Source organism: Hippoglossus hippoglossus, chromosome 16 (assembly GCF_009819705.1).
Source record: "Hippoglossus hippoglossus isolate fHipHip1 chromosome 16, fHipHip1.pri, whole genome shotgun sequence".
NCBI classification, from domain to species: Eukaryota; Metazoa; Chordata; class Actinopteri; order Pleuronectiformes; family Pleuronectidae; genus Hippoglossus; species Hippoglossus hippoglossus.
This window is the reverse complement of record NC_047166.1, coordinates 4821895-4846212: the sequence shown is the minus strand read 5'-3', so window position 1 is coordinate 4846212 and position 24318 is coordinate 4821895. Positions and strand designations below refer to the sequence as shown.

Below are 24318 nucleotides of genomic sequence, written 5' to 3'. Positions count from 1 at the left end.
AGCAACTCTCTCCCACCTTATTTCTATCAAGCACACATGCACAAACAAACACACACACACACACACACACACACACACACACACACACACACACACACACACACACACACACACACACACACACACACAAGCACACACCTACATACATGGCATGAGAGGTGGAAGGCTAGATGTGGGCTGTCGGGTGCTGTCCCCACAGGACGAAAAGGGAACTAACTAATTTTCAATGTTGCTTCTGAGCATCTTACCTGTATCAGTTCGGTGTTTGATGCAAATGCCCGAAGAGGATCGCAAGATTATCTCTGGGTGTCAGCATGATGGTTGTGAAGAAAAGACTTGTACAACAAATTTACAATAACTCAAAATTATCTGTACCAGGGATGAGATCTGCTTTAGAATGGATATTATTGAGTTTGTTTGTAAGAGTAGAGCCCAGCGGTCCCCTTGAATTCAATGAAGCTGCACCACATTGTTAACACTCATAGGTTTCCATGAGTTATTCCCATTGGAAATTGGTGAAAATGTAAAATATTAAAAAAAAGCTCTACCTCGCAATGTGAAAGAAAATGAATGGATCCGCCTCCTGATCCGCACGAAACGTTGTTGTTTTCTGAAACATCTGTTCCATCAAGTTTCATGATAATCCATCCAGTAGTTTTTGTGCAATCCTGCTAAAATTCAAACAACATGGTCTCCGGTCAGTGGGGGAGTCAGAGGGGGAGTGCTGCTTGTGACTTAGGGGAAGAGAAAATCAAATTACAGAACACACCATGTTCTGTCACGACTTCATGAAAAACACTCACAAAACAGTTGGGTGCAGCGGCTTGGTTCTACTGGTGGGTCGCGACTCCAAAAGGTTGGGAACCAATAGATTTAATTCCAATTCAAGCAGCTACAACAGTAAAATGCTGCTTACACATTGGTGTATTATTATTATCAATCTAAAATGTTATATATGATGTATTTCTGCTATTTTACGTAGATCTTGTTGATATGACTTCTACACTATTACTACATCAGGATGTTGAATGTTTACTTATTTCTTTATATATTATGGTCCCGGTAAAGGATCTGGATCAGTTCAGTGTGAATCCAAACAGTGGATGTACATAAGGATCACATGACACTGAGGTCAGTTCACCAAGCTGCGACCAATGAAGTGAAACCAGCCTGACAAAACTGAAGAGGGGGTTTCATCTTCTCTTTTCTGTTGTTCTGCTATCGTGCATTTTTTTCTTTCTCCATAAGAATGTCCTGCCCTTTAGCTTACCTGCCAAATAATTGTGTTACTAAGTGACCATGCTTTCTTTACGACATCTGTAAAAAATAACATTCCAGATGTGTTATCAGCGCTGTCACTGTAAGGGAATACCACGATCACGCTGACTCAGAACAAAGGAGCAGGGAAAAGAAGTTAGAAGTGACTGGGATATTAGTCACTATGTAAAACAACAAACATGTTGTTGGTGAGATGATTCAATATTTATTCTAAGTGAGCTGATATTGCTTGTTAGAAATCGCTCTTGAAATGCAACACTCCCTCTGCGGGAGAGACATTTTTTCTGGAAAAACTGATTAGAAAGTAAAGTCCTTTATTTATGTGAAACAGATCAGTGAGTTACTTTAATAGAGTCTTGATAAAGCAACATTTTTCCTGCCACTTTCATTTGTTATGTTTCTTTGAGGGTTTGTAAGGAAACTCCAGCAGATTGAGTGTAACTGAGTGTGTTAGTTCACGAATGAATCTGTCCTATTTATTCTGTTCAGTGGCATCATGGGAAAACATGGGGGATATTTAGAATTAGCTATTCAACAGCAAAATGCATTTGTATTATCAATTAAACAGTGTCGAATATGACACTACCCACAGCAGCTGATGATACTTCAAGTAAGTGATAATACTTCTATACTTTACTACATTAGGATACTGAATGTTATTAAACATTTATTGTAGTAGACGGATGGATGGACAGAGGGAAGAATGGAAGGACAAACTGACTTTATTGAGTCTACTTCCTAAGTAAAGGATATGAATACTTCCTCAACCACAGGTGGACACATACATCCAAACAGTGCATGTAGACAAGGATCAGATGAGACTGACGTCAGTTCACCAGGCGGAGACCAATAAAGGGAAACTAGTTTGAAGAGGGAAGTTCACTTTCTGATTTCTTACGTCATCTGTTCTACTGTTTTCACCTCCAAAGAATGTCGTTCCTTTTAGCTTACCTGACGAATAATTGTGTTGCTAAGTGATCATGCTATGTTTGTAAAAACGACGTTCGTTTGAGATGTGTCATCCTCGCTGTCAGTCACAAAGGGGCTAGTGGGATGTTAGACACTGTTTAAACAACTGGATAAACACAAACATGCTGCTGGTCACCTGATTTCATATTTACCACCTGTCACTTCCTGTGAGTAAATCTGTTCGAGGAACAAGTGATGAAAAACTGTGTGAGGAAGAATAAAATCTGTAATATATCAAATAAAAACACAGGGTTGCAAAAATGATTGACGTTTATGAAACTGATCCTTACTTTCACTGAGTCTTAATGAACCAATACTTTTCTTGGCAGAGGAAAAAGGAAAACATCTGAGTGGGTTGTTATTGACAATACGCAATCATTAATGAATGATCCTTTATGTGAACAGGTACTTGTGTTCAGTGGCATGATGGGAAATCCCCAGGTCTTTACTGTGGGGAGGCGGATGGTTCCTCTGTCACAAAGATATGTTTCTTCACTCAGCTCAAGCTACATATGCTTCTTTGTACTGACAGTGAAAAGGGTCATGTAAAGGTGACCAAAAGTCATATTTATTTATAACATTTATTTAACAAGAAATAAACGTATTAATATCCTGGGTGTCCGAGGCCACAGCAACATCCTGTAAGAGATTGAAGAGACTGAGTTGTAATTTCCAATTTCAGAGTAAGGTATGAAAGGTAAGAAAGATCATTAGAATGACGATTCGTACCTACCTCAGTGTTAATATTTAGATGCAAAACTCTGTAAAAAAAGAGATAAAAGTGACGGATTTAAAGAGACATCTTGAGATTCAGAGACATCAACAAATAGGCAGAAATTTGAAAACTGTCAAAATGCCAAACCTTTTGTTTGAGGTAGTCTGACATTCGCCAACCTGTTATGACAAGCTGAATTTTTCAGAAATGTCTTCACCACCTCAGGCTCGACATCATTTTGCCGAGCTGCCGTGTAAAGTAATCGACAAAGGTTGGTTTAATGCAATAATATGATAGATAACTGACCAAACTGCAAATAAATAAGACAGATAACTGACCAAACTACAGCTAATAAGACAGACAACTGACCAAACTACAGCTAATAAGACAGATAACTGATCAAACTACAGCTAATAAGACAGATAACTGACCAAACTACAGCTAATAAGACAGATAACTGATCAAACTACAGCTAATAAGACAGATAACTGATCAAACTACAGCTAATAAGACAGATAACTGACCAAACTACAGCTAATAAGACAGATAACTGATCAAACTACAGCTAATAAGACAGATAACTGACCAAACTACAGCTAATAAGACAGATAACTGACCAAACTACAGCTAATAAGACAGATAACTGACCAAACTACAGCTAATAAGACAGATAACTGACCAAACTACAGCTAATAAGACAGATAACTGACCAAACTACAGCTAATAAGACAGATAACTGATCAAACTACAGCTAATAAGACAGATAACTGATCAAACTACAGCTAATAAGACAGATAACTGACCAAACCCTGGTGAAGCATGAGCTGTTAGTAGATATTTTATGGGCTTTTAATGTGATAGTTTGAGAGAAGGCTTATAGATGGTTTTGGGTGAATGATTCCTTGGAGACCTCTCACCATAAAGCATGAATCTGCTGAGGGAGTCCTCTGTGTCTGTTTCCTTTAGCGGTGGCTCCGATTCCTGGAAAATGATGCAGTCGGCACAGTTGGCCCACTTGCCGCTCCAGAGCAGGTTCCTCCGCTGTGGCCTTCCTGGATCAAAACCACAAGACACCAGCAGGGCAGCGGTACTGGTCAGAAAGTTACACACAGCAAGTCGGACAAACTGTAACGTACTCAAACCCAATGAGATACAGGACCAGTCGTTAGCACAAGTTCTATGGCTGATTTCTCTTAAACGGTTGACTACGTGCTGAACTTTTCATTTCTGCAGAGACTGTGGAGAAATCGTCTGCAAATTATTTTACACAGGCGTTAGGAGAGATTAGATGAATGATATATACTGTGATAAGCTTTCAAAATGCAAGAAAGCTGATTTTCTGAACACTTTACAGACCCGACAACAAACTGTTCCCCTGTTTCCAGGCAGACATTGAGCTCGCCCACCAAAATCCTGAAGCTAAAACCCCTAAAATCTAGATCCATCATCAACATTATTTTAGTTTTTTATATGTTGCATATGCCCAAATTAATGGGTTGAGTAAAATTGTCTTTTCAATGGTAAGAGTGATTATAAAAAGTGTTACTTCAGCAGTACTTCCATCACACCCCGTTGATAGCCACTAATTGAAAATCCTCCTAGTTTATTTGAACTGAATTTATTCACAGGCCTAAGTATTTAAAGATGTAATCCCACCCAACAGTACAAAGGGTAGAGGGTGGCTGTATTCTATAAAGATTGTAAAGCCTCTCAAGGCAAATTTGTGATATCAGGCTGTATAAATAAAAATTGACTCCGTTGGAATAACAGAAATGCCTCAGAGGTTTTCCAAATTCGCCATAAAACTCTGGTAAAATGACTGAATCCGTTTAAACTGGCATAAAATTCCCATCTTCGCTGTCTCTTATAAAACAGGATTAGCTTTGGCCTTCAGGAACTTTAAGCATCTGTGGATGCAGACGGTGCCAGTTACCCTCCAGCTCCAAATCATCCCGGTCAGGATGCAGATGATAGGTCCAGGTCTGATTTATGCAGTTGTCCCCCCTAAACAACACAGTAAGAAAACCTACATTGAACTTGAAGCAGTTTTATATTGTAAATGAATCTGCAAGATACACTCAGGACTTTCATTTTCGAAACATTTACACATTTCAACTTTTTCAATGTCACTTCCCTAATTCCATTATCTATTTAAAGTGTTGGGTTTTCTTATTTCTTGTGACCCTGACTTGTTTTAACCCTGCTTCTATAAACCAGTTTAATAAGAAATGTGACATATTTTTAGAACAATCATTGATTGTATTATTTTACAATACACTCGCTCACTTAAATAAAAAAAATGGGATAGTAGTGAAGGATTAATGTACTTCCACCACTAGATATTATAAATTGATAAAAGTATTACTCAATCCAGACTTGGACATTTTATGAGTTAAAATAATTACATAAAATGTACCATATAAAATTTAAGAAAACTATCTCTGAAAATGGCAAAATGCTATAAAAATGTTAACCGTTGGATTGACTTATGAATAACGGCTATAATGTAATTAACTAATCACCATTGTGTCAAAGCCTCAGATCTAGAGATGATCATAAACAAAATAATGAAGTACTTTAATTTCCTTTTCCTTTCACGTCCTCTTCATTGCACTTCCAGACGGTGGGATATTTTGTGTGTGTGTGTGTGTGTGTGTGTGTGTGTGCGTGTGTGTGTCTGTTCACTTCCTCACATGCGCATAAGTCCTCTCAGCAGCAGCGTGTCATTGGCCGGCTCCTCCATGGTGAACAAAATGTTGTCCAGTGCTTTGAACTTCTGGATGTGAGCTTCTTTTCGACTGACTGCTGCTATAAAGAACCATTTCCCAAGATACTGAAACACACAGAGATACACAGAGAGGTGGGTTGCGGCTGAAATTCAGTTGCTGCACCTAAGCTACAAGCCCACGACTTGTGACGAAGACCACTAATGGCAAGAACAGAGGCAGTGGAAAGTGTGTGTTGCAGCGTTGAATGTTAATCTCAGCGTACGAAAGTATAAGTGTGACACTTCTACAGTCAAAAGAAACTCCCTGGTTAAAAAAAAGCAATCAAAAATTGCTGAGAAAATTATAAACCTTCCCCAAAATATCGTCCATATCGTACCTTTTGCATTATCATAAAAGAAAAAAAAAAATTTGTTTCTCACCTGCTGATGGTTGACAGTGTTGGCCGGCAGCAGCTCAGGGACCGAGCAGGGAGCGATGGCCTGATACAACAAACCGAATAAATAGAGAAAATACGACAGGGCTTCATTCATCATAACTGCCACTGCGGAGTCAACACTTGGAATCGAACCTGATCGAAATGCCTGTAAATCCTAGGGACACTGAATTTGTTTAATGGTTCAACGTGTCACTTGAACGGAGAGTGGGTGTAAGTGAATGATTAACCTGTTTAGCTGTGATAGCCCCTGACCTACAGAAGTGGTGAGTGATTGTGGGGTTGATTGTGGGATTTCTGCATTCGTCAATGTAAAGATACAGACTGATAGTCAAATGAATCATTTTACTCATGTTCCAAAATCAGCTTTTAGGGGAAACTCAGTGAAAATCTCTCTCACTTACTGAGTCACCATCATATGTAGGAAGTTGCAGTTTCTTTTCAGATTATTAAACAAAGCAGATAATTATAGGAAATCTTAAATTACACTCAAATACTCACAGGAACCCCTCAAAAATAGAGCACTGATCATTTGTTTTGAGTCATATCTGTCCTGAATGACAAAGTCCCACACTCTCTGTCAACATTCACCAACTGGGAATCATTAACCACATGTTTGAAGGTAACTGAACCTTTTTTTTTGTCAACCTACACCTGCTTGTTTGTGGTTTTTTGGGGTTGTCAGATTTTAAGAGAAATGTAGGAGTACTATCATACAACACTGTTCAAACACCACTAGACTCGAGACAAATAAAGTCATGTGAGCATTGCACCTTGAACCTGTTTTCTAACCTGGAGACAATATCTTGTATAATTTGTATGATTTCGAATATGTGATGTACTGTTTATAGTTTGGTCGGTTGTTTGCTTTTAATAGTTGCATTGTACTGTATGGGCTATAATATATGATCCTGTCCAGGGACTGCAGATGAAATCAGAATGGCCCTCAGTAGAGTGCATCTCTCCGCCAAGGCCCAACAGTCCCCTTTTAAACTACATTCAAATTCACTCGATTTTGATTTGGATCTACACCAAATTCCACCCACTCCTAAATATCAGTTCCCTAAACATGCCATGAGTTATTCCCTGGGACGGTGGAAATGTTGTATGGGTTCTTCCCTGACCCAAACTACACCCTTCAACCAAGTTCTGTAGTTTATGTGAAATCTTTCTACAAACTGCACAACTAAATGTTCCAACTAAACTAATCTTGGATTTTTGTTGAGCCTTCGCCTGAGAGCTGCTGATTTAACTCCACTTAGGGGTTTGAGGCTGTGTGTCGGAGCATTGTTGTGTTAGAAATCATTTTGGTGTGTATGTTAGTGTCCACTCCGTTCTTATCGCCATTTTGCCAAATTTGAATTTAATGGCAGGATTGGTGGATGTTCTGTAATTAAGGTTCAGTCCAAACAGCAAATATTCTTGTTTTTGTTATAAAATCTGTGTAGTTTCTTAATCCCTCCTCCTTAAATATTCAAAACTCTTTCAGTGTTTGTTTTTATTGTTCTTGTGCATTCTTAAGTGGTATTTCAAACATATAACTTTATGTAAATATGACCAACAACAACAGAATCTGATGTTTTTTTTACCATTTAATCATAATGTTAATGATGAACAAAGGAGTGCATGTGGACTTTGCATTTAAACCTAAACCAGGGGGCCACATAAACAGCATAAACCCATTGTTAAGTGCGAGGCTGTGAATCTTGGAAGGACAGACGTAACCCAGAAACAAACAACAGATAATATGAACTTGAAGTCGGCCGTTCCTGATATTTTGCCAGTGACAGATAGAAAGGAAATGCAGGGATTTATAAAATTAGGCCAAGCTCCCCCACCACTTGAGTGTCAGTTTAAACATTTAAACATTTCTGATAAGGTGTTTTAGAATTACTCCAAGTCACATCTCCAACTGCCACACTAGTTAAGTTATGTGAGTAGTTTCTTTATTTACTACTTGTATCTCTATTATATAAATTGTCTCTCTCTTCCTGGTGCTCCTGTAGCTTTGGCATCAGTGACAGGAGGCCGGTGTGTGGGGGCCTCCGTGGTGACCTCTTCTTCTCGCCCTCTCCCTGGTGCCATCCTAGGACTCCCCCTTCAGCACCGACACCAGGTCTCCGCTCTCCTTCAGCTCCTTGACTATGTCCAAGCCTCCGATCAGCTCTCCCTTCACGTAGAGCTGGGGGTAGGTGGGCCAGTTGGAGTAAGTCTTCAGACCCTGACGCACCTCCTCGTCGGACAGGATATCAAAGGTGTCATAATCCACCCCGGCGCCATTCATGAGCTCCAGGATCTGCCTGCTGAAGCCACACCGGGCCTCCTTCTTGTTGCCCTTCATGAATAGCATCACGGGGCTCTGGTTGATGATGCTCTTCAGCCGGTGCTCCGGGGTGGCGGCCTTGGGGCAGGTGTTCTCCAGCTCCCCGGACTCCGCCAGCTCCTTCACGATGTCCAGTCCTCCCACCAGCTCCCCGTTCGCGTACAGCTGAGGGTAGGTGGGCCAGTTGGAGAAGATCTTCAGCCCCTGTCGCACCTCCTCGTCGGACAGGATGTCGAAGGTGCTGAACTGGACGTTGTGGGTCTTCAGCAGGCCCAGGATCTGCCGGCTGAAGCCGCAGCGGGGCTCCTGCGAGGACCCCTTCATGAAGAGCATGCAGGGCGCCGCGTTGATCAGCTTCTTCAGCCGCTGGTTCAGGTCCGCGGGGCCGCTCTCCGCAGCCCCGGCCTGGCTCCCGCTCACCGCCAGGCGCTGCACCTTCTTGGTCAGCTCCGGAGCGTGGGCCCCGTCCAGGCTGTCCACCCGCTCCCCCGCCTTGAAGAACAGGAACGTGGGCACCGAGGAGATCTCATGCTTCTCCGACACCTCCGGCACCGCTTCCGCCTCCAGCTTCACGAACGTGGTGTGCGCGTGCTCCTTGGCCAGCTCGGCCATCACCTCGTTCATGTGGACGCACTGCGGGGCCCACGCCGCCTGGAAGTGCACCACGGTCAGACATTTCCCCGCTTTGGCGAGAATGTCTTCAAACTGCCGCTGGCTCGTCGCCTCCACCAAGTTCGCCATTTTTCTTTCCCCCCCACCACACTTGCCGAGCGCTTCCGGTGTCACCTCGACGTCACATCCGCCGTGCAGCCTGGTAGCTTCCAGGTAGCAGAGCTCGTACCAGGAAGTGAATCGCGTCTAATTTAGTGATAAGAACCCGCTGCTGACGCTGGATAAGCCCGAAAGCTAGTGCGACTGCTAAGGTACAGTTCATGCCAAAGATAACCCAAAGACCTGCTGCCGCCGGTGCGATAAGCTAATTGTACCGGTTCGTTTTGTTAGCATTAGCTTAGCCCGCTTAGCCACACTGAGGACGTCTGTAAAGCTTAGCTAACCCCTGCTAACAAGGCTAGCGGCAACTAACGGTAGCTGGCTAACGCTAGCCGACGAACGTCCGCGTTGCATGTTACAAAGTGTGCAATTAAACGTCCCCGTGAACGAGACCCGAGGTACAGACACGACAGCGTAATGTCACCGACGCTAAGCTAACAGCAGCATCCGCCAGGCTAGCGTCGGTTGTCACCATTTTCACATTTATCAAACCCTTTTTATAGACGATTGTGTGAAAACAAAACAACACGGGACGCGTTAATTAGCCGACGGGTTCCCATCGAATCCTCGTCACGTCGGGGTTAGTTGTGAAACCTCCTATAGTTAGACCCGTGTTATTGGACTGTACTGACAGTGAGAGTGCAGAGGCCTGGATCCGAGCCTTTGTTTGATTTGGGTAAACATCAAACGGGAGATTCAATCGCCTTTATCACGCCGAACCTGCATCTAATTAAACAATCTAACTTAAATTGATGTATAGTTTTGGATTGTGTCTGCTGTTCCCACATTTGGACCAGATCTAGATGCACAATACACTATGACTTGCCAAGTCTCGACTCGATCACCAGGATCTTCTCTGCTTTTGTCCATCCAAACATCATCAGACCGGTTTTAGATATAAAACCACGGAAATAACAGTGGACATGTGTTTATAAATGTTTTTTAGATTTGCAAAACCTCTATTTTGTTTGTGGAAATATGGAAAGGGCCATTTAATCCAGACCTCTGGCCAGGATCTGGATTAAAATACATTTCATTAAGACTAATCACACCTGTACTGTATTAACATTTAATAAAAAAATACAGTTTTAAATTGAATAAATATTTAATGTACCTGTGAAAAGGCAGAAGACTGTAATATCCCTGTTTTTCTCACATTTTGACCAGATCTGGATCCACAATATCACAATATTGACTCTAGATTTGTCAAATGTTTACTCTGTTAGTGACAACACACAAAGAATTTTCCAGCTATTCGTCTGTCCAAACCTCATCGGAGCTTTTTAAGTTTCGATAAAAACACTATATGTCGATATTCTGTTTGTGAAAACATAAAAATGAGGATGTCCCGGCTTTTTCCCCCAGCTAGACCTCATCATACTGGATGTAGTTTACAAAAAGACAGGTGAAATCTGGACCACATTTATCCAGAGGAGCCTCATCACATTCAGATTTGGGCAATTTTAAACCAGAATCTGCCGCCAGCTCCATTCTATTTGGCACATGGTTATTTTCTTGATGTTTTTAATAACTACTCTGTTTGTTCATAGTGTTGACTTTAGTTTCCCATTAAGAATAATATGCTGAACTTTCACTGGTCTCTGTTTTCATTAGTGTTTATCCAGTTATCTTTTTTAAGTGAGTATTTTTGAAGATTTGCATTTACTTTCTGACACTTTAAACACTTGCTGACTAGTCAGTTATTTCACATAAAAATGAACAGATCAACTAAAGGAACACAAATTAGTCATAGTTGCACCAATGGATGTGATTATTGGTTGATTTAGACATAAATTGGTTGGGGTAATGTGTAAATGGTGGACAAGTTTATATTTTTACTGTAAAATGCCTTGCTTGGTGTATCTTGATCCAAATTGTTTAATTCTATTCATATTTTTATGATACAGCAACACCATGGAGGAACAAACTGCAGAGATAGAGGTGACAGTCAAAACCTTAGACTCCCAGAGCAGGACCTACACTGTTGGCGGTCAGGTAAATTCTTCAATTCCTACTGCGCATTCTGGAGAGCATTCTCATTTCCAGTCAGCCTCTGAGGTCGTCTAACTAAGGTCTCTTCCACCCTTTTGTAGTTGACAGTGAAAGAGTTCAAGGACCATATTGCTCCCTCAGTGGGAATCCCTGTGGACAAACAGAGACTGATCTACCAGGGCAGAGTGCTACAGGATGAACGAACTCTGGCAGACTACAGTAAGTACTTAATTAATTGTGATTTAATATTGTTTTAACTGGATTTTTAGGTTTCTCTCTGTACTACTTCCTGTGTAGAGTAGAGTTTACTTTGAGGTTTCCTGTACAGAAACTTTTTTTCTGTACAGCTGACAGCTGTCACAGCTGTGGTAAAAAGTGCTGACAGTAAATTGTATCGTATAGCTCCAATTATTAGTTGAAAAAATCAATTAATAAATTAGCTGAAATCATTCAGAATCTATCTTGATAATTTATTATTTCAGTTTTTAAGGGAAAATGACACATTTTGATTGTTGCTGTTTATCCAACAAAAGCTTTTTGAATGCATCACTTTGAACTCAGGGAAATTATGTTAATCTTTCATTGTCTTCAGTGGCTCTTCAGACCAAATAACTAATCGAATCAATGGTGAATACATTTTTATTGAAAGAAGTTGTTAAATTAAACCCTATTGCATCACATTATTAGTTTTCTCTTGGAGCTCACTCACCTGTGTCTTAAAGGGGACATAGCATGCAAATTCCACTTTGTTAGTGCTTCTACACGTTAATGTGGGTATCTGGCTCATGTCTACCAACCCAAAAACTCTGGAAAAAAAACACTTGCGCGTTTTGTTATGGTTCCTCTAAGTCAGAAACGTCATGCTTGAGTGACTCGAATGAGCTTCCTGTGTATTGTGTTGTCACAATACACTGGAAGTCTCCCTACATGGCCTTGGCCCACCCCCCACCTCATCCCCCCGCCCCCCCACACTCGTTACACCGGGTTTACACCGGACGCGGAAGCGCCGTTCTCAAGCGCGCAGCCGCCTGGCTGTTCACACGGGACGCGCATTTCTCTGCGCTGGTCAGCCCACGATTCTGCTTTCTCCGCTTGTTGTTGTACCCGTTGAATGTCGGGGTTCGGGGGTAAATGATGGTCTTCATAGCCCCCCCCCCCTCTCTTTCTCTCTCTGTCTATCTGCTTGTGTGCTTGTAGTGGATGGGCAGAGGGGGACATTTAATTATGTGATTGGGAAAATTAAAACTCCAGTACAACAGAAGGGGAATACAAAGTATGGGATGCATATTTGATAATTTATATCGTTTAAAATCATGGGGGGGGAGCTGGCTCACTAGCATTGAAAGGAGCAGGCACTCAAAACAGGTCACTCTGTGGAGGGCTGTTTTAGACAGGGTAAAAAGGGTGCTGTTTTAAATGATCCTTGTGGTATTTTGACCAAAGTATGTTACAGACATTTCATTAAGACCCCAAGGAACCATATCAACTTGTGGTAAAATGGGCATGCTATGTCCCCTTTAAAATACATTATGTGAAGTTAAACTATCTTCTGTGCACAGATGTAACTGTAGTGCTCTTGTTGTCCCAGATGTGGGTGGCAAGGTGATACACCTTGTGGAGCGGGCGCCTCCTCCGCCCTCTCAGCCTGGCTCAGGGTCAGGAGGCACTTCGGCTGACAGTGGCCCCTCCTCGTCCTCCCAAGGAACATCCCAAGTGCCCCCACATGATCGCAATGCTAACAGTTACGTGATGCTGGGCACCTTCAACCTTCCTGTCAACATAATGGACCCTCAGCAGATACAGGTACGAGTTGTCTCATGTTTCATTTCATTACAGCCACGACCAACACAGAAGGTTGGTCTTGAGTGTTAACTGTCGATTCCAAAGGTGTGTTAATTCAGTGTGTTACTCTTCTCGTGTAGATGTCAGTCCAGCAGATGGTGGGGGAGAGTGCCAGAAATGCCAGAGTCACAACCAGTACTGGGGTAAGATACAGAGTCTGCTGATTGTACACAAAACCACATGACATCACCCTGTTTTGTTAATTGTCCCCTTTTTCTGTTTCAGAGCAACGGGTCTGTGAATGTGCACATTGATATGGACCAACCGGTGCAGAGCGAGCCGAGGCTGAGGCTGGTGCTGGCTGAAAACCTACTGAGGGACGTCAATGATGTCATCCAGCGAATGGAGGTGAGAGCTCAACCTTAAAATTATTCCTTCAGCAAAGTTCCAGAGAAACCGCTGCCTTATCAGTAACTAATCCGCCCTCTGTCTTATCAGTAACTAATCCGCCCTCTGTCTTATCAGTAACTAATGCGCCCTCTGTCTTGTGTCTGTTTTTAGACTCGGCCGAGTGACGCATCCTCCCAAACTGAGACAACATCTGCTGCTGCTGCTGCCGCTGCTGCTGCTGCTGCTGCTGCTGCTGCTGCTGCTCCTCCTACTACTACTGCTGCTGCTGCTGCCCCTCCTCTCTCATCTTCTTCTACCTCCTCCACTCCGTCTCCTTCCCAGCCCATGGACACCTCCCCACCTCCAACAACTCCCCCAGCTGCACCCACCGCTCCTGGGCAGTCTGAGGGACCAACCCCCCAACCTGGACCCAAGTGAGACCTATGATTGTTACTTATCCCGCATATAATAGTTGTGTGAGAATCCTCACAAGCAATTCAGTTTTTTTTATCAATGGTAAATTTGAAAGCATCCTTAAATTATTTGGCATATAATCAATGGAATGTGTTTTGAATGTGACAAGTTTTGATTGCTTTTCCTCCTCTAGTCATCCCAGCCCATCAGAGCTGGCAGAGATGTTGTCTGAGCTAAGGAGGGTAGAGGAGAGACTCCAGCCCTTCCTCCAGAGAGCTCACACCATCCTGGAGACAGCCACCACCACAGAATACAACAACAATACAGTAGGATTCAAACAGCCACATAATAATTCACTGCTGATCTTTGGTATATGTTGAAACTAAAGACTCGTACAAGGCCTTGATAATACGATGAGTTTTGTTGCCCAATGAGGCTCTGCCCCTTTAGTCTTATACTCTCTTCATACATGTGGCACACTATATATTTTATATATATACCAAATACTATCTCCTCCCATTGCTTTGTATCTTCACCTGGTATCATACATGGGGTGGACACGAATGTTCGTTTTTATAATCTTTGTTTCTGTCTTGCGTTATAAGGTGTTTATATTTTGGAATGGGTATTTATAAATATCTATGGCCTAAGTTAATTTTAAAAAGAACTCAGACATGTAGACCAATTGAATTAATCACTGCTTTGTAGCTGCAGAGGGCGCTGTTGCTTCGTTGTATATTTGATATATCATATTTAAACTCAGATGAAATGTGTATATTTTACAGTTCATATGATTGGTTGGATGGTTGAATTGGACCAATGTGCAGGAATCCTCGTCTATACTAATGTTCTATCTATATTACATTTTTGTAAACTATTAATAGTCAATATAATGTTTTTTTCAAAGCTTTTTCTCAAGCTGATATATATTGTCTGTAACAGGAGAGAGAGGAGGACCAGCGAACTCTCGTCTTGACAATGGAGTGTCTCCGTCTCCTTGGTAACGCCCTTGTGGCCCTCAGTGACCTGCGACTGAACCTCATGAGCCCTGTGCCACGCCACCTACACGTGGTCCGTCCTTTCTCCCACTATTCCACCCCGGCCAATATGCCTGGAGCCGTACACCACCACATCCCAGTGCAAGTAAGAGAACACAATTATATTTTAGACAGAAAGTGATGTGAACATTTTGTTTCATTTGACTTGACTGTCCTCGCATCTTCACCAACAGATGAACATGGGCGCCACAGTGACTGTTGCGGCTAATGGCACTGAGGGACCAGCCACGACCACCCAGTCGGCCAGCCAGTCGGAGCAGGCAGGTCAGGGACAGACCTTTCCCCCACAGACTGCCCCGTCCAATCAGCAGGCGGGACAGGGACAGGCTGGCCCCCGGGTCATCAGGATCAGCCACCAGGCAGTCCCGGTGGTCATGATGCAGATGAACACGGATGGTGTGTTTTCCCGTATCCGACACTGATTGAATGTTCCACTTCATTAAAGGCGTTTGTGTGTCACGTTGCTGGGCGGCAGGGCATTGGAATAGAATGACTGCACATATGGCACCACTTCATCCTCCATGCCCTGCTGCCACGAGCGTTGGCCGACTGGTCTGGAGAATTTAATGATTTATAGGCTTAAATCTTATCAGACTTTTGTTTGTTGGATGAAGATGTTATTGCAAATGCACTTCTTTGGAGTGTAACATACTAGTACACGGGAGTTTAAACTATTTTTTGTGTTGTGTTTGTGTGCAGGTCAAGGTGCAAACCCTGCAGCAGCTGGTCAGCAAATGCCCGGACAACCAGGTAAAGGCCGGTTTAAAGATGATTAGTCAATAAGTTAATTAATTGACAGGCAAGTGATCAGCAATGTCAAATATTAGATCAAAGTTTTTAAATATTTGAATTTATTGGGTGCCTAAAATTATAGGAAATTTAATACTTTTAGATTCAGACCTGTTTGTCAGGAACAAAACATTTTAAGAATGAAGTCGACTTTGGCTTCAGGAAACAATGTAGGAATAATGATATTAATCATTGATAATGACATTTTTTAGCTGAAGTTATAAATCCTTAATTTAGTAACATTAAATAATCTGTCCTATTTTCTTCTGATCACAAAAACAAGAAATCATATTGTTCTGATTCACTGCTCGGTTTCTGCCTCCAGGTGCCCTCCCCCCGGACTTTATGCGGAACCTCATGCAACAGATCAGCCAATACGCCGCTGCTGTAGCTACTAGCGCTGCTACCGCCGCTGCCACCGGCCAGCCAGTCCCACCACAGCCCACCCCTCCCGGCTACAGCTCCACCGCCAACTCTTCGACTACCACCACGGGTCCTAACACACCCACCACCACCCCTACTGCTCCCCCACCACCTCCCCACACTGGACCCCAGGCCAGGGTTGTGTTCACCCGACCCCCTTTTGCACCCAACATGCCCCCTCCGGCGTTTGGCACTAGGGGAACCACCATCAATGTGAGGGCTGCCATGCCAGGCCAGCAGCCAGGACAGGTGGGAATAATGTTTTCACATCTGTGTGATTGTTGAGGCTGATTGTAAACCTATTCAGTATTTGAGAATAATACAAAATCTTCCTCCACAGGCTTTCAACCCTGCTGCTCTCAACCAGATGATTAGTGGACTAGTCGGACAGCTTCTGCTGCCGGGACAAATGGGTAAGCTCATCCGTTCATTCAATTTAGATTCAGACTATTAACAGCATTTCTGTCATTATGGGATTAATTTACTTAAAAAGATATTGGTAATCGATTGCTGTTAATAAATATTTCAATCTGTTTTTTCCACAGCTGGTCAAACTGTCACATCCTCATCCTCCTCATCCACATCCACACCTTCCTCCACCTCCTTTCCCCCCTCTCAAACCAGCACCTCTTCCTCCTCCTCCTCCTCTTCCTCCTCCTCCTTTTCTTTCTCCACCTCTGGACCAACACCCCCACCCACTGCAAACAACACTAGTCCACAGAGCCAGAATGAGACCAACCCCAATGAGCCCCAGTCCCAGGAGATACCCCCAGACCTCAGCCAGCTCCTGGGTTCCCTCCTGGGTGCAGCTGGTGCAGCTGGTGTCGGCCCTGGAGGAGCCCCTTCCATCACTGTCACCACATCTGGTGTTCCAGCCTTCATCCAGGGAGTCAGCGAGTTCATGCAGCAGGTGGGTGTTTGAATGTGTGGCACTTTGTTTGTGGGTTACTTTTATTATCCAGGATTCCATCAATAAACTGTTTTAAATTAAATTGTATTTTATTTAGTAAATGACTCACAGTGTATGTGTGTGGACACATTTTAAAACAAATTACTGTGTATTAATGTCAACAAATCCTCATTTCCTTTCCAGGCCCAGCCCATCTTTACTCCACCCCCACCTCCCTCTGGTACTGCTCCAGCTCCTGGTTCAGGGCCCAACCCGATGCCTAATCCCACTGGAGCGGCTGAAGCCCTCAACCCAGAGTTATTCACAGGCATCGTCCGCGGTGTTCTCAGCACCATGATGGGCTCCCTGGGCCAAACCCAGAACGACACAGAGAGCATCGCTCAGTTTATGCAGAGGCTGTCGCAGGCAACCAACATCTTCATCAGTCCCGAGGATCCTACTGGTAAAGAACAGCACAAAATGTAGTGAAGGAGCATTTTCTGTATTTCTTTCTTTTATATTTTGTTTTATTTGTGGTTCACAGGGTTTTTCGGCGAGCTGTTGATGTTGGTGTGCCAGACGTTCACCATGTCAGACCTGGTGATGCTGCTTCACGGCCAGCACCAACCTCTTGGCCGCATCCAGCCTCAGCTGTCCCAGTTCTTCACCCAGAACTACCTCAGTGGCAGAGAGCCCACCGACCAGAATATTGCTGTTAGTACGACTCACCAGGAATCCTCACACATTTTTCTCTTTTGTGTAATTGACCAGTAATTGTTTTATTTTTTCCTTCTTCCCGTCCCACAGGAGGCTGCCGAGAGTCTTGTTAACGAACTGGAGGAGTACATCACTGAGAGCTTTGTAAGTCCCTCATGTCCTCTCCTCATCCAGTGAAATACAAAATAGTAACTATTGAAATGTTATCAAATAATTTTTTACACTATAAGATATTAATTTATCACAGCTAAGATTTGAATCAGAGGAAGTTGTGGTCAGTTGCCTATAAGGATTTCTCTATAGTCCATATAGTCATTTTGGCTTTACTGAAGAAAAGTTGGAGCCAATTTAGTGACTTTAAAATACTGCGCCATCTTTTCCTTCGAGTGATTTTAATTGCACCTTCTTCACTTTCCACTCCCTCAGAGAGAGTCTTCGGTCACCGTGCTGGACGGCGTCGATGTGACTCAGACCAACATGTCCTTCTTCAGACAGCAGCTGACTCGTATCGCCACACATATTCTGCGCTGCAGTGGTAAAAGACTATTTTTCTTTTTCTGGTTTTCTAGTTTGTGTTGCCTCCATTTGTGTTGTGTAGGTTGTAGCACTAAAGATTATCCTATTTAAATGATTTATCAGGAATCCTGAGGAAAATAAGTCAAATTGACCAACTTAAAGTTAAACTGTCTCTGTAGCAAATGTACAGACTCGTAAAAGAATTTGTTAATAAAATAAATGTTTTCATGCAATGTTTTTCCTTATTATTCAATTTCAATATTTGTTCTCTTCCAGATGAGCTGTTTGGCCCCCGGCTGCTGCTGATGTGTAACCAGGCGCTCTTCGAGTGTCTGGCCCTCAACCTGCACTGCCTGAGAGGAGACCAGAGAGCTCTGACTGCAGTCATCAACCACAGAATAGTTAGTACACTCACTACATCACTTCAATGCTTCTTTCTGTATCAGATACTGCTCTCCGTTCTGAAGGCAGTAGACTCCTACATGCAGTAGGCATTGGTGCCAGATAAATACACACCTGCTTGTGCTTGTCACAGTAAATGCAAGTATGTAAATGAGTTGTTAAATCTTTTATACAGACTGCCACAGAAGATCTGAGTGTGGGTAACTTAGGTGAACTTTATTCACTGACGTTACGTTCTACAATTTAAATCATAGACTAGATAAAAAAGGACACTGACACTGGGTCCGGGAAAATTAAGCCAGTGCAGAAGGGATAGAAGTCTGTATTCTCTCCCATGACCAGCAGATGGCGACTCCAGTTCTTGCAAAAACAAAGGAAGTCAGTTTCTATAGACGTCTGTGAGAAACATCTCAACTTCTCTCTTGATTTATAACGTCAGTAAACATTTTCCTAAGGAGTTTATGGTCTCAAACTCTAATTTTAAGTCTTCTTCAGTACAGCATGATGTTCATTTTATAAATGATGGTCCCATCTAGAGTCAAACACATGATCTAGCACTGTATACATGTGTGATTGACTTTGATAATGACTCAACATGAACAAGCATCACTTGGAGAAGAGTACAGATTTTTTTGTCTTATAAAAGAGGAGGTCAAACAATTTGAAGTTTTAATTTATCCAAAGAGAGTAAAGAATGCAAAAGTAAAGTAAAAGCTGACTTTTCTTGTGGTTGCAGCGAAGGATGTCGAGTGACATCAGCCCCAGCCTGGTCAACTGGATGACCAGCATGATGACGATGAGGCTGCAGGTGATTCTGGAGCACATCCCGATCACACAGGAGCAGATCCAAAACTACATCGTTCACACACAGGTAATGCATCAAACACACAGCAGGTTTTATTTAATTTATGTGTTGGTGGCTGTTAGTGTTAGTGGCTCTCTCATGTTACCTCTCAGGTGTTCAGTTACTCACAGGTTGTTAAAAGTTTGATTGTTTTCTCCTTTCTGTATCTATCTTTGATTTTGATGAGTTTAACATTTTATCAGTTTCCTGCACAACTGAACACATGTACTCAGGTATATGCAAATAATGTACCGTGCAAATAGAGCCGTCCGTCTTGTCTGATGGCTCTTACATATCGTGTTTCTTTAGACAGCACGTCTGAAATGGCTAATAAATATTAGATGACATTCTTTCAGCGAGATCAGTCTTCTGCAACTGGCACACAAGAGCCCGAACGAGCACAAAGTGCAACGGTAAGCACGGTGTGTCTTTAAAATCCTCTGTGGATCAACCTTAATATGACATTTCAGGTGCCGCTTTGACTTTTAGTTTCCTCACCTCCCTCTTCTCTCCCTCTGAAGATCTTGGACACCCTCTCACCAGCTGCAGCAACCACAGCAGAGGAGGCCATGTCTGTGTCACACGACACAAGGGCATCGTCACGGGAGACAAGGGTGTTGCCTGGAGACCTAGGGGCCGCAGGAGGGGCCGCACCATTAGGTGGCGACATGGCAGCAGCGGGAGCTGAGGGAGGGAGCGAGGATTCTGCTGGAGAGTCAGAGGCCTGGGCGGCGGCTGTTCCCCCTGTAAGAGAACACACAGTTTGTTCGCTGTTTTTATTAACACATCACTTTGGTTGTTTGTAAATGTGAACCAGGGCCGTGCAACAAGACAGGAGGTCAGGACATTCTGCTCCTGGACAGTTTCCCTGTTAGTCTGGATGATCAGACAGTTTTATAGGAACTGTTTCTGCTGTAGAAATGTTTCGTTCTAAAGTAGCAGGGACATTGTTTCTGGAAATACAAACTGACTGAGATCGTCTTTAAACAACACTCAGATGTCCATTAATACACTAAAAAGTTTTTGGGTCCCAGGATAAGAGATGGGAGATACATTCCAAATTGCTGTAAAAAAAATATTTTTACTTTAGCTAAAGTTAACGAGGCCTCTGAAGTCTGTGTTTGTCAAATCAAGTGTTTCCTTGCTGAGCTGCAGTGGAAGGAGAGGCTTTGTTTGCTTTTGATCTGTAGTTTTGAGACAAACTGGAAAAACTGTGAAACTTACTCAGGTGTCTACAGATATAGACAAGTCAAATTTAAGACCTTTTTAAAACCCCACCTGGAAGCGGGAGGCTCCCCATCCTCCCCGCTCTCTCCCCATTTCAACTTACTGTTCCATTAATAAAGGCAAAATGCCCCCAAATTTTTTTTATTATACAACTTTTTAATGTCACTTAAAATTAATTTATGTCCAATAGACTCCACCACCTTGATCCCTATTTTGCCAGGTTTGACAGACTTTCGCCCAGTGCAGTTTGCTTTGTAAGAACTTTTCCTGGCACATTAACCACCACTCACATTTCCCCATGTTTGTAAACTAACTTGCAGGCAGACTAGAAAGGCATTAGTTACCAGAAACGGTCCAATGATGCAGCTAATGATCATTTTACTTCAGTCTAGAGAAACTTTTCTGGTGAGCTTTGTATGTGGCGTGCCTAAAAACATAAGATCCATCCAATTTATACATTTTTTTTAAGGACTTTTATTGGTAAAATTGTATTTAAGACATTTTATTACCTCTTGAGGACCCGCTGTCACCCTGGTTACCCATAACCCTCCTTGTGTGTTTACTGTTTGTGGTGTAGGAGTGGGTGCCCATCATCAGGTGTGATATGATGACCCAGAGGAAGATGAAGGCCCAGCCTCCGCTGTCTGACGCCTATTTGCATGGAATGCCAGCGAAACGCAGAAAGGTGATCAGGTCGTTTCCAGCTTGACTCTTCACATTAAGAGCGTCACATGTCCTCACCTAATTTACCATGTTTGTACGTGTGTGTTTTCAGACCGGACAGGGTGGTGCGAGCCTCCTCTCCCTCTCTGATGCAGTGAGTCAAGCAGCCAGGACGGCCGGAGTCAGGCCCATCACCTCCGCTGAGCGACTACAGGACGATCTGGAGACACAGGAGACAAAGGAAGCGTACGCAGAACAGGTAACTGCTCAACAGTTGTCATGTATTTGTAAACTAATTGACCTTTTAGTTTATTAATTTATGATTTAAACGATCACTTAATTAAACTAATAGTAGGTTGTTATAACAATGAAACACTGTAAATGTCACAAAGTCACATTTTGACAAAGTGCCCCTGTCTTCCACCTCAATCTTGACTATTTCTCTTCTTCTTCTCCTCTCAGGTCAAAGCCGACATCAAGAAACGAGTGAGAGAAGATCCGGATTTCAACTCTCAGCAGTTCCCCAACTCGCATAGAGCCTTCTCATCAGACTCGTAATCAGCTGCAACTCCCAAGCACTCTAGCTGTCTTCTTCTGTGTTCATTTCTCGGATCATCGTTTAACTCCCCCGACCACTCGCTACAGCTTCTCCCAACTGTGTGTACCGTTTTTAAGCAGTTAGCAGCTCTCTCGTCTAATTTCCTAATGCTAATGTGACTGCTTCCCCAGTGCCTATTTATTACTTAGTGTTTATTTAGGTCAAACCTTTGCTGAGAGAATGTTCCCGATCAAAATGATGATATATTAGATTTAAGTTTCACTAAACCTGGTGACTTTAATTCTGTCTGGTTACCTTGTGTCCGTCGGTATTTCTTTTGCTCTCTTATCCTCGTGTAGCTTTGTTAATATTGAGCCTGAGTTCTAGTTATGTAGTGGACTTTTGCCTTCCTCTCGATCAAGCGCAAGAGTATACTTTCATGTGATGAACATGCTGTACAGTAAGCTTAATAAAAATCTTGATACAATGGAGTTCTCTTTTTGTGTGTGGGGGGGATTGTTTTGAACGTGATATATCAGGAACGCCCGAAGAGAATTCCATTGCATCAGGCACAAACACTCACTTGGGCTCATGGATAGATTTTCCTGGTCAAAGATCATTTCATAATATCTCTAGTCTGCCTCTGCCTGCGAATTTTGACCAGTTGTCACTTGGACTCTCGGTGCGTTCGACTTGGACTGACTGTGTCTGACTTGATCCTGAAGGGGAGGAGTAAAAACAACAGGTACAAAGAGAGGTTTGCCTTTTAACACCTGACATTTATGGATATACTGAAGCCTATTGTATTCACTTGAGGGAAAAAAATGGGCTCGGTTTTTCTGAGTTTAAGACTTAATTATCCTGTTAATTCAAAAGAAAAACAGCAGATTTTTTTAATAGAAAATGATCTTGTTAATTCAGAAAAATTTGATAAAAATCCACTCTGTTTTTCTGAAGTAAAGAGATTTTTAAGTCTTAATTCAGTAAAAAACAGGGCTGGTGAAGTTTTGCAGCGCTGGATGAAGTCGGACACAATTTCTAACCAGCATGCATTGTGTTAGGACCAGCATGCATCACAGCGCCGGTGGAAAGCACCTTCAGATAACCTGATAAGAGCGCAGTGGTCAAAGATCACAATCACCTCATGTGAGCCAGGAAAAAGAAACTGCACTGTGGAGGAGGCGTTCAACCACAGCGAGGTAATTGTAGTTTAAGCCGGTTTTGATGCATTAGTATACCATGACATTTATTTACCATTTTCTGTGACTCACCAAACCTTTTGTCGTCAGGAGACCAGCACGAACAGAAAGGAAGAAGATGAACTCACAGCCTGTAAAACCTGTCTATGTTCACGTCTGGACACACGACTGTTGTTTAAATACCGACTTGAAAAACTGGAAACGTTTCCTTTATAGATTTAATAAGTTGTTCACACTGAGATGAGGTGTGGTCATGTTTTCTTTGTTTGCAAATGCTGCAACACGTAACCCAGATCTTAACATATGACATCTCCCTTCCAGTAAAGATCCACACTGACAATACGAGCTGATAAGTGACTGACGTGAGCTGGACACACTTCAGATGGGCGCCACCAAGTTCTACATTTAACTCGACAACTCCTCACTTATCTTCAGCCTTTGTAAAACTGCTCCATTTGTAATAAACCATTAAGTTCACATCTGTATAATTCACAATATCATTTACAAACTTTTCAATTCATGTGAAGCCCAATCAGCATTTGTTTCCTCCCTTGCTTGGGGTCAGAAATGACCTTTGATCGAATAGATGGATGAAAAAACAGGTTACAGTTAATGACCTGTTGTGCACACAGTGGATTTAATTAACACGGTGCAGATGCTGGACTATCTGACGTCAGAGTAACATTGGTGAACAGGTTACTCTGCCTGAGGAGTTTGTTAGCCACAGAGGAACGTAAACAGCCAGTGCACTTCCTGGTTGGCATCCTGTTTGGGGTGAGGAATGTGAGCGAGTCATGTGGCACAAAGTTTTCACCTCCTGAGTGATAACAACTCTGCATTTTATTTCTTAATTGTTTTATTTTGGACCATTTAGGGAAAATTACAAACCATGAGAGAATAAATATTGTGGGACATGATTAAGTTCATTACGCTCAGATTGTAATATTGTTTTTATTCAAATCAAAGAGCAATAAATACAAAAATAAAACAAAATGTTAGTGTTGATAATATCGATCTCTGTCTATCGAGCTGGAACAGATTGTACTCAATTTTAATCTTTTCCTGCAGTTTTCTGTAAGTCCAACACGAATCCACTGTCTGCAAAGTGTGTGTGCGTGTGTGTGTGTGTGTCTGTGTCTGTGTGTTCACCTGTGAAGCGCTTATCTGGGAGTGGTGCTACACTCGTGGTGCTAACGTGCATTTTATTTGCACAAGGTGTGTGTTTGTGTGGTGAGTAAACACAGCGACCTGTGAGCT

The 24318-nt window shown here is 42.6% G+C and overlaps 3 protein-coding genes across 7 annotated transcripts; 1 reads left to right on the top strand and 2 right to left on the bottom strand.

Moving 5' to 3' along the window:
• Nucleotides 1-2499: 2499 nt before the first annotated feature.
• On the bottom strand, nucleotides 2500-6331 carry apom (apolipoprotein M). 2 transcript variants are annotated; one of them, XM_034611970.1, is made up of 7 exons: nucleotides 6111-6331; nucleotides 5656-5795; nucleotides 4896-4966; nucleotides 3880-4014; nucleotides 3110-3208; nucleotides 2981-3008; nucleotides 2500-2886 (listed from the first exon to the last, which is right to left on the bottom strand). In XM_034611970.1, the coding sequence occupies exons 1-6, from the start codon at nucleotides 6222-6224 to the stop codon at nucleotides 2995-2997; spliced, it is 573 nt and encodes a 190-aa protein (XP_034467861.1). In that variant the 5' UTR covers nucleotides 6225-6331; the 3' UTR covers nucleotides 2500-2886; nucleotides 2981-2994. The 2 variants fall into 2 exon arrangements, with proteins under 2 accessions (XP_034467861.1, XP_034467860.1); XM_034611969.1 differs by having other exon boundaries at nucleotides 2500-3008; nucleotides 6111-6315.
• A 1717-nt stretch (nucleotides 6332-8048) lies between these two features.
• glrx3 (glutaredoxin 3) lies at nucleotides 8049-9225 on the bottom strand. Its single transcript, XM_034611221.1, has one exon. The coding sequence runs from the start codon at nucleotides 9186-9188 to the stop codon at nucleotides 8211-8213; it is 978 nt and encodes a 325-aa protein (XP_034467112.1). The 5' UTR covers nucleotides 9189-9225; the 3' UTR covers nucleotides 8049-8210.
• Nucleotides 9172-22351, top strand: bag6 (BCL2 associated athanogene 6). Of its 4 annotated transcripts, none has more exons than XM_034611219.1 (26): nucleotides 9233-9370; nucleotides 11126-11213; nucleotides 11312-11429; nucleotides 12799-13013; nucleotides 13133-13195; nucleotides 13278-13400; nucleotides 13554-13602; nucleotides 13633-13816; nucleotides 13990-14122; nucleotides 14739-14939; nucleotides 15028-15250; nucleotides 15554-15604; nucleotides 15969-16315; nucleotides 16407-16479; nucleotides 16612-16976; nucleotides 17160-17418; nucleotides 17500-17669; nucleotides 17763-17816; nucleotides 18099-18207; nucleotides 18465-18589; nucleotides 19327-19461; nucleotides 19791-19847; nucleotides 19956-20180; nucleotides 21239-21346; nucleotides 21437-21583; nucleotides 21787-22351. In XM_034611219.1, exons 2-26 carry the CDS (start codon nucleotides 11133-11135, stop codon nucleotides 21880-21882), a joined length of 3711 nt encoding a protein of 1236 aa, XP_034467110.1. In that variant the 5' UTR covers nucleotides 9233-9370; nucleotides 11126-11132; the 3' UTR covers nucleotides 21883-22351. The 4 variants fall into 4 exon arrangements, with proteins under 4 accessions (XP_034467108.1, XP_034467110.1, XP_034467109.1 ...); XM_034611218.1 differs by having other exon boundaries at nucleotides 13554-13610; nucleotides 13641-13816; XM_034611217.1 differs by having other exon boundaries at nucleotides 9172-9370; nucleotides 13554-13816.
• Nucleotides 22352-24318: the final 1967 nt, after the last annotated feature.

Bases quoted from the DNA above. Each gene is read 5' to 3' on its own strand.
- bag6 (XM_034611217.1), top strand. From the start codon at position 11,133: ATGGAGGAACAAACTGCAGAGATAGAGGTGACAGTCAAAACCTTAGAC. The intron at 13,014-13,132 runs GTACGAGTTGTC...CTTCTCGTGTAG, and splicing joins TGGACCCTCAGCAGATACAG to ATGTCAGTCCAGCAGATGGT. The intron at 21,584-21,786 runs GTAACTGCTCAA...TTCTCCTCTCAG, and splicing joins AGGAAGCGTACGCAGAACAG to GTCAAAGCCGACATCAAGAA.
- glrx3 (XM_034611221.1), bottom strand. From the start codon at position 9,188: ATGGCGAACTTGGTGGAGGCGACGAGCCAGCGGCAGTTTGAAGACATT.
- apom (XM_034611970.1), bottom strand. From the start codon at position 6,224: ATGATGAATGAAGCCCTGTCGTATTTTCTCTATTTATTCGGTTTGTTG. The intron at 5,796-6,110 runs GTGAGAAACAAA...TGTGTGTTTCAG, and splicing joins ACACTGTCAACCATCAGCAG to TATCTTGGGAAATGGTTCTT. The intron at 3,209-3,879 runs GTGAGAGGTCTC...TTTACACGGCAG, and splicing joins CAGCAGATTCATGCTTTATG to CTCGGCAAAATGATGTCGAG.